The sequence below is a fragment of the Vespa velutina genome, chromosome 10, assembly GCF_912470025.1.
Source record: "Vespa velutina chromosome 10, iVesVel2.1, whole genome shotgun sequence".
Lineage (NCBI taxonomy): Eukaryota > Metazoa > Arthropoda > Insecta > Hymenoptera > Vespidae > Vespa > Vespa velutina.
In genome coordinates this window covers 7,634,774-7,647,447 of record NC_062197.1, presented here as the reverse complement: position 1 = coordinate 7,647,447, position 12,674 = coordinate 7,634,774, and the positions used below count along the sequence as shown (strand labels likewise).

At 32.5% G+C, this 12,674-nt stretch overlaps 1 protein-coding gene across 9 annotated transcripts in view; it reads right to left on the bottom strand.

Moving 5' to 3' along the window:
• Nucleotides 1–11,246, bottom strand: part of LOC124952683 (glutamate receptor ionotropic, kainate 2-like) — a 75,121-nt gene extending 63,875 nt beyond the window's left edge. For 8 of the 9 annotated variants that reach the window (XM_047502915.1, XM_047502912.1, XM_047502914.1 and 5 more), the window contains exons 1-2: nucleotides 10,962–11,246; nucleotides 4,856–5,047 (exon numbers count right to left, since the gene is read on the bottom strand). In XM_047502915.1, the coding sequence (XP_047358871.1) occupies nucleotides 4,856–4,949 (94 nt within the window). In that variant the 5' untranslated portion in view covers nucleotides 4,950–5,047; nucleotides 10,962–11,246. Of the gene's footprint in view, nucleotides 1–4,855; nucleotides 5,048–6,492; nucleotides 6,769–10,961 lie in introns of all 9 variants that reach the window. The other variant, XM_047502913.1, reaches the window with a different exon arrangement.
• Nucleotides 11,247–12,674: the final 1,428 nt, after the last annotated feature.

The window sequence follows — 12,674 nt, the reverse complement described above, 5'->3', positions numbered from 1 at the left end:
GATTTATGGAGATATTTGAAGGGGAGAGAAAAAACGGGGGAAACAAAATAACAGAAAAATATTGCACGATATAAACGGCCCTAACATAATACCCTTCTCTCTCTCTCTCTCTCTCTCTATGTGTTTACGTGCATTGTTTCTTCAAATGTATTATATTACTAAAATCATTATTAAAATTACGCAAATAAAAGATTGTCGAATTCTACTTTATTCTTATATCTTATGTTTTTTCTTATCGATTTTTAAGAAGTGGGACGGCAATGTCGGATATGAGCCGATCCTAGTGCGAAGACGTAAAGTTTTTAATCCTCTATTTCGATTTCTTCGATACTATCGAAGAAAAGAAATGGTTACGAGAGCTTTCCTTAACGTTTCTTATCAGGCATGGAAGTAGAAAAAAAAAATAAAAAAAAAAAAAGAAATAAAAAAGAGAGAGAGAGAAAGAGAGAGAAAAAAGAGAAATAAACTAAATAGAAAAAGAAAAAGCATTGACGGGTTTAGCACCGACAATTTTCTATCGACAAATTTTATCGTGGACAATATCTAGCTAGAATGAAGCGATAGTTGGAATCGTAGAGGTTTTAGGGGTACTTGGTTGAAGCCCTCAAGTATAATCGCGTTATAGCCCTCACGTATATAGCTCTCATTATATTACCGAGGCTATTTTCCCTTTCGTTTCTTACGAAAATATTAACATGAACGTTCGCATTTCAAATAGAAAAGAAGAATAGATAGATGAAAGGAAAGGAAGAAATCGTAGCCGATTGTTGTGTTTTGTTGTATTATATCGTATTATATTATAGGGAAAACGAAACTAATCGTGATCGTTTCGATAGGAAACTGTCGTTATCGAAAGTTTGTCCCGACAAAGTTGCTCCTTGCTTGAGAAAATCGATTTCCACGCTACTGGTTCGGACAGCAAGTGGCCACGATAAGACTACGATGATGTTCAATGACCGCGAGATTGGTTTTGCGAACGAGTTTCCTTTTATCGTTCTATGCAAATAACGAAGGCGCATCTACGTTATTACGCTTAAAAATAGCGATAAGAATGTAAAACAAACGTCTTCGCTTGTATGTAAACTTCAAAAATAATTTCAAAAGTGATTCTTGATTACGCATAGAACTTCAATATCAACGTACTTTCGTCTATTTATTTACGTGAGTTTTCAATATTATTCTTTTGGTTTGGGAATATAGGGATATGTTGACAAAGTCATATAACTTAACTTCTTCGAAAATACTAGATTATTTCTTCTTTTGTTTTTCAACTTTTTGATAATAGCTATATGCTTTGTGAATATTATTTCGTTCGTATATTAAAAGTTAAGAAAAAAATTATCTTTGAAATTATCTTAACGTATCAAATTTTTATGCGAATTAATATGAAGAATTATAACTCGATATTTAAGAAAATAATAAATATTGTAACTAAACAATGACATCAAAAAAAAAAAAAAAGAAAAAAAAAGAAAAACAAAAGAAAAATATCTTTACTTTTATTGATTTATCGAAGCCTATAAATCGGGATTTAAAATTTGAACGTCTCGAAAATAGATACTTTTTTACTACCACTATTCGAAATCAAATTCCAAATCGACGAATCTAATCCAACGTTATTCGTGTCCATCGGAAAGCGATTCGACCTTAGCCGTTTTGCGGTAGTTCGCGTTTTACACGAGACCAAGTTGTTTCGTAAATAAACCATAGGATTACGGGTCGGAAGTCTTGCTAAAACTCAAAAGTTTCGTAAGACGACAAGTTCCGGAAAACATTCGACGAAAAGGCGGCACCTTTTCTTGTTCGTATAAAGTGCTTCGAATGAACAAACGAATGAACGAACGAACTAACAGACACGAATTTCAAGCGGAATTTGAAACCGAATCTCGTGGCTAGCCACGATATCCGGATGATCTCCTCAGAAGGAACTTTCCGCTTGGCCGGTAACCTTCCGGTTACGGTCCATCCAACTATCACTTCTCTACTCGTGTCCTAAATAAAGCGAACGACCATTTCAACGGCTTTTCTTAACACCAAACGACCGACCAATCACTTGCCGTATTGAGAATGGTTTCTACCACAGCACATGTACTAAACGATACTTTTCGTAAAGTTCTGTAATAAATTAATCCTTATTTCTTTTTTTTTTTATTTTATTACTCGTGAAAAAATAAACAATTTGTGATGATTAAATAAATTTGAACAATCAATATTGACATTCTTTTTCAAGGATACATTTACATGGAAGGAATCATCATTCCTATCAATTCGAATTTCTTCTCGAAAGAAACGAGCGAACCTACTCAAAAAAGATAAGTTGTTTGTGAAAGAAAGAATGAAGTAGATGTGCCCGAGGCTTTGTAAGCGGCTCATGACAGAGTATAGTATGTTTTGAAAGAGAAATGAATTTTGTCTGGTGTTTATATTGCCGCCTGTAAACGTTGTTATCCGACCTGCGTTTCACGAGCGAAAGAGTACTGCTAGAGCTTGGATAGATCGTGAAGAATGGAAAAAGAGAGGTAGGAGGTGAAAAGCGAATGCAGTTATTCGTTTCAAACGTTTCACGAACGAGGAGTTGCATTTTTTTCTTTATTTTTTTTTTTTCTTTTTTTAGTTTACGCTTCATTTTCGAAACATTTTTCTTTATCTTCCCCTCTTCTTTCATACGCTCATACGCGGATTTACCCGGAAAGAAATAATGGCTTCTTCTCGGCCTATACAACTACTCCGGTTGAAACGATGTTCTTACACGATTCATATCACTGAGATATACTTTTCCTCCTCTTTCCCTTCTTCCGCTTTTTCAAACTCGACCGCAGGGAGTTACTCTCGACGGAGAAAAAAGTTAAGTGAGAGACGATTATCTTTGAAACCATTTGAGATATCGAAACACCCTTATGGATCATAACGTTTCATATCAAAATCTAAATATCTACGCGTACATTTTACTGGTATGTTTCATATTTTAAGTAAAAAAAAAAAAAAAAATAAAAAAAAAACGCAGAATAAAAAAAAAAAGAAAGGAAAAAGAAAGAGAAAAAAGATGAGATTTGAAAAACGATTTAAATTGATTCTCGTCAGTTTTTTTTTTACGTTCAATTCCTTTCTTTCTCTTTTTATTTTATAAATATAATAAATTCAAAAGACGAGCGAATTTCTTGCACTTTCGAAAATTCAGAAGGAGAGAATAAATAACACGCTTATATATAAAATCATTCTATCGCATGGTTTCTTTGGTTGGTGACGCATTTTCAATTTTTCCATATTATTTTTTTTTTCTTTCTCTTCAGTTTCTTTTCATCCGTCGTCTTTTTTCATCGTTCTCTTTATTTGGAAGACATTCACAGTAAAGGTAACATTTTCAAGAAGAAGAAAGAGAACAAAGAGAATAAAAAGAAGAATAAGATCTATTCGTCCAAGAGAGAACGCCATTATAACGATTTTGTCTCCGTATAAAAATCTAAGCAAAAGTCAAGCTCCAAGAATCTTTCGTTCGAGAAACTATTCCGTGGTATCTTCGAAAAAAGACATTTCTCAATTTAAGAGGAATGTAAATTTTACTTTTAAATTTTAACTCTAGTTGTGCCTTTTGGGTATAGAACAGGCCAACTTTGAACTCAATTAAAACAATTTGCGCATTGCATAATTCATGAATTTTTTTTTATAATTATTATTATTATTATTTCAGAAATGAAATATAACAGAATTATTATTATTATTCCCGAGGCTTCAAAGAATATGCAGTATTTTTTTGGAGTAAAAATTATTCATTGTATATAAATGAAAGCTATTCAAAGCGCCTGGGGTGTAACGCATCCCAAGTGTACAACTTGAAAATATTTATTGGTGTCCACAACTACCGTTAAACATCTCTCTTGGACAAAGGGAATAGATAATAGTTAACAGATATATCAAATGTTCATAACTGTGGTCGTCGTGATGAAGTTTTTCTCAAACCATCTTTTCGTCGTTAATTGCCGTGCTGCTTACCTTTTCACTCATTACTTTTTCTTCCCTTACACTCCTCGATGTATTTCAACGTCACTTCCTTCTCTCGCCTTTCAACATTCTTTCACAAGGGTTGAAAACAAATAAGACTATTTCTTATCTTTAAAAGATCAAGCCACGGTTTAATTTCTTAAGATAAAATGAATAATAAGAACTATTTTCTTTTAAATATTAACACATTTTTTTCTTTCTCCACAATTTTATATTGATCGTTTCGTTAACCAGACACAATTATTCATCATTCCACGGAATAATCAGTTAAATGAAAACTAATACCAATAATGAGTTAACAAGAATGCTTCATAATCATGGATAATACTGACGAATTGCCAATTCTGGTGGATTTTCCCTGATGCATGGTTAACCACCGTGTGATAATTTATGCCACTCATCCGTATTCGGTCTGTGACTTTAATCATAGCAAGACAACAGCGAATATTCACAGTGAGAGCTCATTAATTAACAACCCACGCTGAAATGGAGTAGGAAGTGGAAAAGAGGGAAAGAGTGAGAGAGGGGGAGAGAGAAAGAGAGAGAAAGAGAGAGAAAGAGAGAGAAAGAGAGAGAGAGAGAGAGAAAGAGTGAAAAATAAATAGCTCAAATCTATTGCTAATTTTTAAGATTAAAATAGATTGCATGAACGCTATTCTCTTTTCCGTCTCTCTCTCTCTCTCCCTCTCTCTCTCTCTCTCTCTTTCTCTCTCACTATTTAATAATTTTTCCGATCTATAAATTATGCAACGTAATTCGATAGATTTGTTCATACTGAACTTGTGACTTTTGATCTATTGGATTTCGATAGGAACCAAAAAGAATGAATATCTAAATATCTATTTTAAGGACTCACCGATTTTCACGACAGAGGGTAAGGTTTCGACGAGAAACGGCAGCCGAAGCAGCTGAAGGATGAAGGCGGAGGCAAGCAGATAGCCCAGATTCATAGCTCATCTCGAAAACCCAGCGTCGCGGCCCCTCGGTGGCCCTTATCACACGCGTCTATGCCCAACGGCAACGGAATTTCTCCGATTCTTGCATTTACCTGAAAATTTAAAAGAAAATTCTCCTTGTATAGACTATCTATCGATTTTTTTTGTTTAAATGTATCGAAAATTACACAGTGGATAAAGATAAATATAATACTTAATTGTAGAAAAGATTCATTTTGTTATATTTATGAATGATATATTCGAAAACGTTTTTTAATTTGTTTTGTTCTTTTCTTTTTTTTTTTTTTTCGAACTATTACGATAATTTTATATTTTATTTTATCATCGCGAATAATTCGACCTGACGTAAAATTATTCCATTTGAAGTAACTTGAGAGTATTACTTTTTTTTTTTTTTTTTTTTTTTTACAAACTTAACTTATTATGTATCATTGAAAGAAATTTATGATTATGTATATCGAGAATAAATTCTCATGTATCTCAAGGCGACAAGATCTGTTCCTATATTTTCCAAGTTATTGATAGACCATTTTCCTATATCTCCCAACATATTCGATACGTTTGCCAATGCGCATATTTATTTGTCATTATAAAAAATGATACGTTTGGACATGTACATCGAAGTGCTTCGAACAAGGACGAACGAGGCAATATTTGTTCTTTCTTCTTCTCTTTTTTTTTTTTTGTTTAAACAAATCGATACAACAAAACATAAATACAGTTTGAAAAATGGTGAGATTCTATAATAAAATACTTACTTTCTACATTATTATATTATTTATCAATGAACGATAATAATAGCTCGTACATATGTACACGTATATATGCGCATTATATTATTTTGCGTTTCAACAGTCGACAGCGGTCTTCGATATTTTTAGCCTTTTACCGATAAATATCGATGGTGCTCGAAGCTCTTTCGAATATCGAAAAGCATCGCGTTTGGTAGTCACGAGTGGAAATACATTGCTACGCGCGAGTCGTTTCTGATTTTACTGTGAACCGTAATTCTGCCTCGGTCTCAATCGAAACTACTCACATGCAAAAAAGTAAATAGCTTTGTCCGATGTCTGGACAACGATATCTCGTGTACTTTTATTCTGATGCGTTTGTGACTTAAGGGAAAAATAAATTTTTGTATTTTTTATATTTCAAAAGTAATGTTACATTTTGATTTTGGGAGCGAGCTTTGAGTCCTTAAGCTTTTCCGTTCATTATGAACAAATAATATTTTAATAAATAAGCATTAAAAAAGTGCCTCTCGTCAAAAAGACTTTTGTTAGTCTTGGTTACGATCGATGATGAAGACGGAAAGAGGCAATGTCTATAGCTATAAAGGAAGGGCGAGAAATTCAAATGCAAAATAACTTTGGAGAATGTAATGTTAAAATGATAAAGGAGATTTGCTACTTGGAAAGCTTTCAAAGTCGCCTAGCTTTAGTATATATATATATGTATATATGTATATATATATATATATATATATATATATATATATATATATGTATAAATAAGATGTCTTTTCATTCGTTCATACATAAAATGGACATTTTCATCGGTCAAGCGTATATTTTGAATTTTCTGAAATTTGGAGAAAGAAAGGCTGGCGATATCGACACATTTTCATCCTGCCGTTTTTTTTTCTTTTTTCCTTTTCCTTTTTTTCGTTTCCGATTGAGTCTCCATAGTCAGCTACATCTATAGCGATCTGGCAAATGGATTGGCTCGTAGTACAACGCCAGAAATTTGTCTAGACGCTTTCTCCTTCGATACGCATCGTTTTCTTTTTTTTTCCGAACTAACACGAGCAAACCTGCGAACGAGAGTACGATTACATAGTATCGAGAATAAAAAGAGTGAGTAAGTTAGTTGAATAGAAAGAAAAAAGGAGAGAGTAAGAGAAAGAGGGGGAGGAAGAGAGAAAAAGAGAGAGACACAGTGCTTTGAGGGCTTCTTCGTAAAAGAAATTAGCTTCAGGGTTTCAATGCAAAGGGAAAAATCCACAACGTAGATAACCGATAGGTATCTACTTCGATTCTTCTCGATTTAGTCTTTTTGACGAGCACAGACAATACGATTGGCTGTTTATATAAAATAAAGTTGAATAATATCCTTAAAAATACAATCGCTAATTTTGTTTTATTTTATTTTATTTCTTTTCGTATTGTTTTGTTTTTTCTTCTTTTCAAAATTTTATTTTATTATTATTACAATATTTCTCTTCGAATGGCACAACTTACTACTGTTATCCCATATATGAAGTGAAATCAAATGGTTTGGATTACAAGAAAACGAAAAGAGAAATGAGCTTCGGAAAACTAAGTGTACGAGACTTTAATTCAATGTCGTGATTCCTTCATGAGCGGTGAAGAAGGATCGAGAAAATGGGGAAAGGAAAGAACGAGAAAGGGAGAAGCTCGCTTTTCTTCTTGGTATACGCCTCGCTTCAGAAGAAACAATGGTACGACTTTTAGTTCGTTCGTGGAAAGATTCCGATGTCGTATATTTTGTGGTGGTGCCAACTTGCAGACTGGCTGGCGACTTTTCGAAAGCGCGTGTTTTCAAAGCACATACATTGGCTAGACTTTATGAGTTAGAGTTCGTTCCTACTTCGACTTCCTACATAAGGATATATACATATGTATATGTATATATACACACATATACAAACATACATGGGTTTTCAATGCGGTCATCGAATCACTGTCGAATCACCCGTATATTGACCGATCATCTTGAATATTTCCTATTTTTCATCCCCAATTCTTTTCTTTGACACTTGAGCAACTTTACTATTGAAAAACGTAACGATAAAAAAAAAGAATCATTCATAAAAGCTTAAAATGTAATTTATACGATATTAAAATGAAAAGATTCTAATTAAAGCATGTTTCGTATTCTTTCCTGAATATACAAGGAATCATTGCTCATGGATTTCATAAAATTTACATTTTCTGCAAAGATTTACATTTCAAATTCTTCCATTTAAGTAGGATCATCGCTTTGCATAATGATACTTCTAAGAATGAACTTGTTATAATAATAAAAAAAAAAAAAAAAAAAAAGGTAACGAAAAAAGGAAAATAAAAGAAAAAGAAAAAAAAAAAATTATAACGTTACTTATCCCAAAAAGCCTTTTCAACCATATTACCAGACGCATATGGGAAAAAGAATTTGTGAGGTTCGATACGTGCTGAAAGAAAAAATGTAATAAACCAACTACGTTTTTAATATCAGTGATCTCTCATGCGAAAAGTAATATAACGGGTTCTCTTTTACACATTTTTATGCATACCTAAGCATTGGTAGGAACAAGGAGAATTATAGTTCACGTGGTCGAAATTATACGTTGGTAGACGATAATAAAAGGAAGCCCTTAGTCATCTAGTTTTATTTCTTTATACATAATAATCTACTTTAACGATCGATTCTTCTATAATTAATATGTAGAAAAGAGAGATAGTGGAAATCATTGAAAGATAGTCTCTTTTTCTTTCTTTTTCTCTCTTTTCTTTTTAATCTTGCTCTCTTGAATCCCAACTTGAGAGTCCTTTGAAAAGAAGACGAGCGAGCTGTTAAACGAAATTCTTCCGATTCGTTTGCCGTCGCTCGCAGCTCGCCTTAATCGAGCGACTTTATCCGACGATAATTCGTCGTGGCTATAGAAACGCCTTAATCACGGGAAAGGTGGAGAAAAGGAGGAATTCGAAAAAGGGTAGAAAACGGATAGAAAAGGGGAGAGAGAGAGAAAGAGTGAAAGTTGGTCACCTTTGTAAGACCATTTTACGAATATATATTTTTCACTTAGGAGCTTTTTCTCTTTCTAGCCATCCTCGTGATTTATCATCCCTTCCAAAACATCTTCATGATATCGAGTAGATATAGTTAAGTTGATGCGTGATAACAGATTCTTTCTTACTCTTTCATCCTCTTTCTTTTTTTTATCTACATTCCGTACATTTCCCAAGAATTACAAACATATGTAAACGTTTTTTCAAGACGATTTTATTCTCTCTCTCTCTCTCTCTCTCTCTCTCACACACTCTCTCTCTCTCTCTCACACTCTCTCTCTCTTCCTTTCTCCTTCCCTCTCTCTCTCTCTCTCTCTCTCTTTCTCTTTCTCAGTATATACTCTTTTTACGATCTGTTATATTATTACAGAATTAAACAAAAATAAAATAAGCAAACAAAAAAAACAAGTCGGACAGTAAAGTAAATTACTAACTCGAAATGGAGATAACGCTTAATGACTCTGTAAACTTTTCAACCGCGAGCTCGTTAAAATATCTCCGTAATTTTATGAACGTGGAATTAAAACGAGACACGAATGCAGTTAACCACCACGAGTATATAAAGGTTATTATGAAAAAAATAGAATACAGAAAACAATTGAAATCTCTTTCTTTCCTTTGTATATTTGAGATGGAAGTTTGTAAAAAAAAAAAAAGGAAAGAAAAAAATAGAAAAGAAAAAAAAAAAATAAAGAAAAAAACGAAAATCATTATTCGTTTGATTAATGAATAAATCTCAAGATGATATATCGTTTTCTTTCTTCTCTTTCTCTTTTTTTTTTTAGAGATTAACGTACCGACAAAATATATATATATATATATATAAAAAAAATGAAATGATCTTGCGTTAGAAAAGGGTTACGTGGAAAACAGGTGCGCGTACAAGAGAAAAGGAGGAAGAAACGAAGGACGAAAGCACGTTCCACTTTAATTTGCCGGTACTTCCGTTCGCACGTGGGACAAATAGTTCACGTTTAGTTGCCTTGAAAAGCAATTCACCGCGTGAAACACAGTAAATTTATAGATTTCAACGGTAGTTACGACATCGTAAACTGCTTTTCGATCGAATTAAATTGACATTTTGAGTGCCGCTTCTTAAAAAAAAAAAAAAAAAAAAAAAGAAAAAAAGAAAAGAAAAAAGAAAAAGAAAAAGAATAGGAAAATAAAAAAGAAAAAAATCGACTTATACTTGTCAAGTTTGTATTAACTAAAGATTATATATACATATTTATGTATTTATTTATTTATTTATTTTCGATCCAATTAAAATCGATGCAACTTTCTTCTTGTCGAAGGATCTATGTACTATAAATCCATTTTTATCGGTCGAAGTAACGAGAGATGATTATGATCGATTGGGAATTAAATCTACACATATATACTCACTCTGAAAATAATATTCGCGGATTACTACACTATACGTTCTGTACACTATACGGCTGTTTCTGCATAAAACTTGTACAGCTTGAAATCGTACTTTGTACTGTGTACCACGTGTTTCAAAGGGGATCAACGATCATTTATACTCGAGGTTCCAACAATTATCAAGAGAACATATTTTACGTAAATAAGCATATATAATACGTATTGAATATGTATATGTACAATTGAAAAACAATTATCGTTGACTATCCCTTTTCTCCGAAAAAAAAGAAAAAAAAATACTATTCATTCATTTGAAGATTCTTAAGAAGCAATTAAATACGACCCCGAACGTAAATTTGAATTAAAAACAAAGTTGTAGACGTATTACCTAGTACTTGAATGTCGCCATGTAAAAGTTGGAAAGAAAATTCGATTCGTAAAGAAAGTTTCTCTAGCACCGTTGTTTTATTCAAAAGAATGAGAAAAAAAAAGAAGCTTCGTAGTTGAAATCGTAAGACTTCGAACGGTCAACGATTCTTTCCTTCGACGTGCTCCATATTCGCCTAACTAACTTACTAGTACGCCCCGATAAAAGGAGGACGTTCGAGTCGTATACTTGACCTGTTTATATAATCCTTGGCGAAATAAAAAACGCGTCTCTTGAGTCTATTGTATCTCTTAAAAGATACCACATGGATAATCGATAAACGGCTACATTGAATTTCTCTTTTTAAAATTATCAAATAAAATTATTTCACATGTTATTAAGAATAATATAGAAAGAAGCGATAATAATAACAAATATAATATTAACAATAAATGAAATAATATAAAAATTATGTTTATGTACTTAGAATGATTTCTCTATCTTTCTTCGATCCTTAAATTGATTTAGCGAAGAACCTTGGCAGTTGAATTTCCTTGATCCTCTTCGTAAAGTTGAAGAAATGAAGATAAAGTTGCTTTTAAAAGATGAAAGAGAAGTAATTTATAAGACGCAATCCAAACGGTCCTCGTCTTATCGCGACGCACGCGTAAACATAACCTCTAAGGATACTCGAGGATCATTGTCGCGTCAACATAAACAAATACATCCTACCGTGACAGCGGCCGGCGCACGACTGTCCTCGGTTGTTCGGTCGTCGACTCGCGAAACTACCCGGACTTAGCCGATCTCCAAATTCTCCTTCTCGAGCCGAACACGTGCTCGAAGAGCGTTTGCGCATGCGTCACCTGTTACCACGTACTTTTCTCTCAGGCTATTTGTCTTATCATCTTATCTTCATTTTTTTTTACTATTCTGTCTATTTTTTTTTATTTGATTTATTTATACATAAATGCAAACAAATTGATTTTATATGATGTTAATTATATAATGTATCATATATGTGCGTATAAGATGAGGATAATTTTGTTTGTTTTATATGATAAATTAAAATCAAATTTACAATCAATTTATTTAAATTAATCAATTTACAATGAATTTATACAATATATTAGTTATGTTCTAATTCTTTATTGATTTACTTTAATTGATAATTTCGAAAATAATCTTAATATATTCGATTTTAATGTGATATAATGAAAAAGAAAATCATATTTTTCTTGAAAATTGTACAAACGTCGGAGTTAGTATCGATTAAGGTTGCATACATACTTGAGAGGCCAAGCAACAGGTATTATAACGTGTGCGTTTTCGCTATGCTGAATAAAGTCTTAGCCAAGACACGAACCCTGAAATAATTTTAACTTGTTTCCAAGTGGATAACCGTGATTCCAGAGGAACTTACTGTTTGCCGCTTTCTCCGACCGATGGCGTTGTAACCAGCGGGAAAAATTCAAGTAGGAATTTTCATGATTAGATATTTATTATTAGTTCCATTTTATTTTTTTTCTATATAATTATATAATAAAACATTCAATTTATTTATTAAATTATTTTTTCGAGCGATATACCTATAAACTGAATATATTATGTCGCAACGCGTATTGCCTATGGTAAATTAATTTTTGATAATTAATATACTCTTTGGATATAAAATTTGTTTGAAAATATGGAAATAATTTTTTTTTTTTTTCTAGAAAACACGTAAAAGCGAAGAAAAATTTCTTTTCAAATCAGCCATTGACCCAGTGCATAGTAGTGGCTTATTTAAAGTAGAAAGTCCGTATCTTACTTCCGTCCACTTCGTAGAAGCTTTCCTGAGTAGATCCTGAGAAAATATCTTGATCTCTTTCTCTCTCTCTCTCTTTCTCTCCCCCATTTTCCTTCTTTCTACTTTCATTCCTTCATTTCTCTGAAAAATTTCTATACAAAATATATTCTATATCTGTAGGCGAATGGTTGAATGAAAAGATTATCATAATCTTTGTTACTTCTATTGGTCAAAGATCTATTTTCATTTTTGTTATATCATTTGTTTGTTCCCCTTGTAATTTGCAATTGTAAATTACCAAAAAAGAAAAGATGATATTTTGCAATATCATTTATAATCTAAATCGTTTCTCATTTTTCGAACTTCGTGAGGAAAGAAAAAAAAAGACCTTAATTACAGTGTTTCTT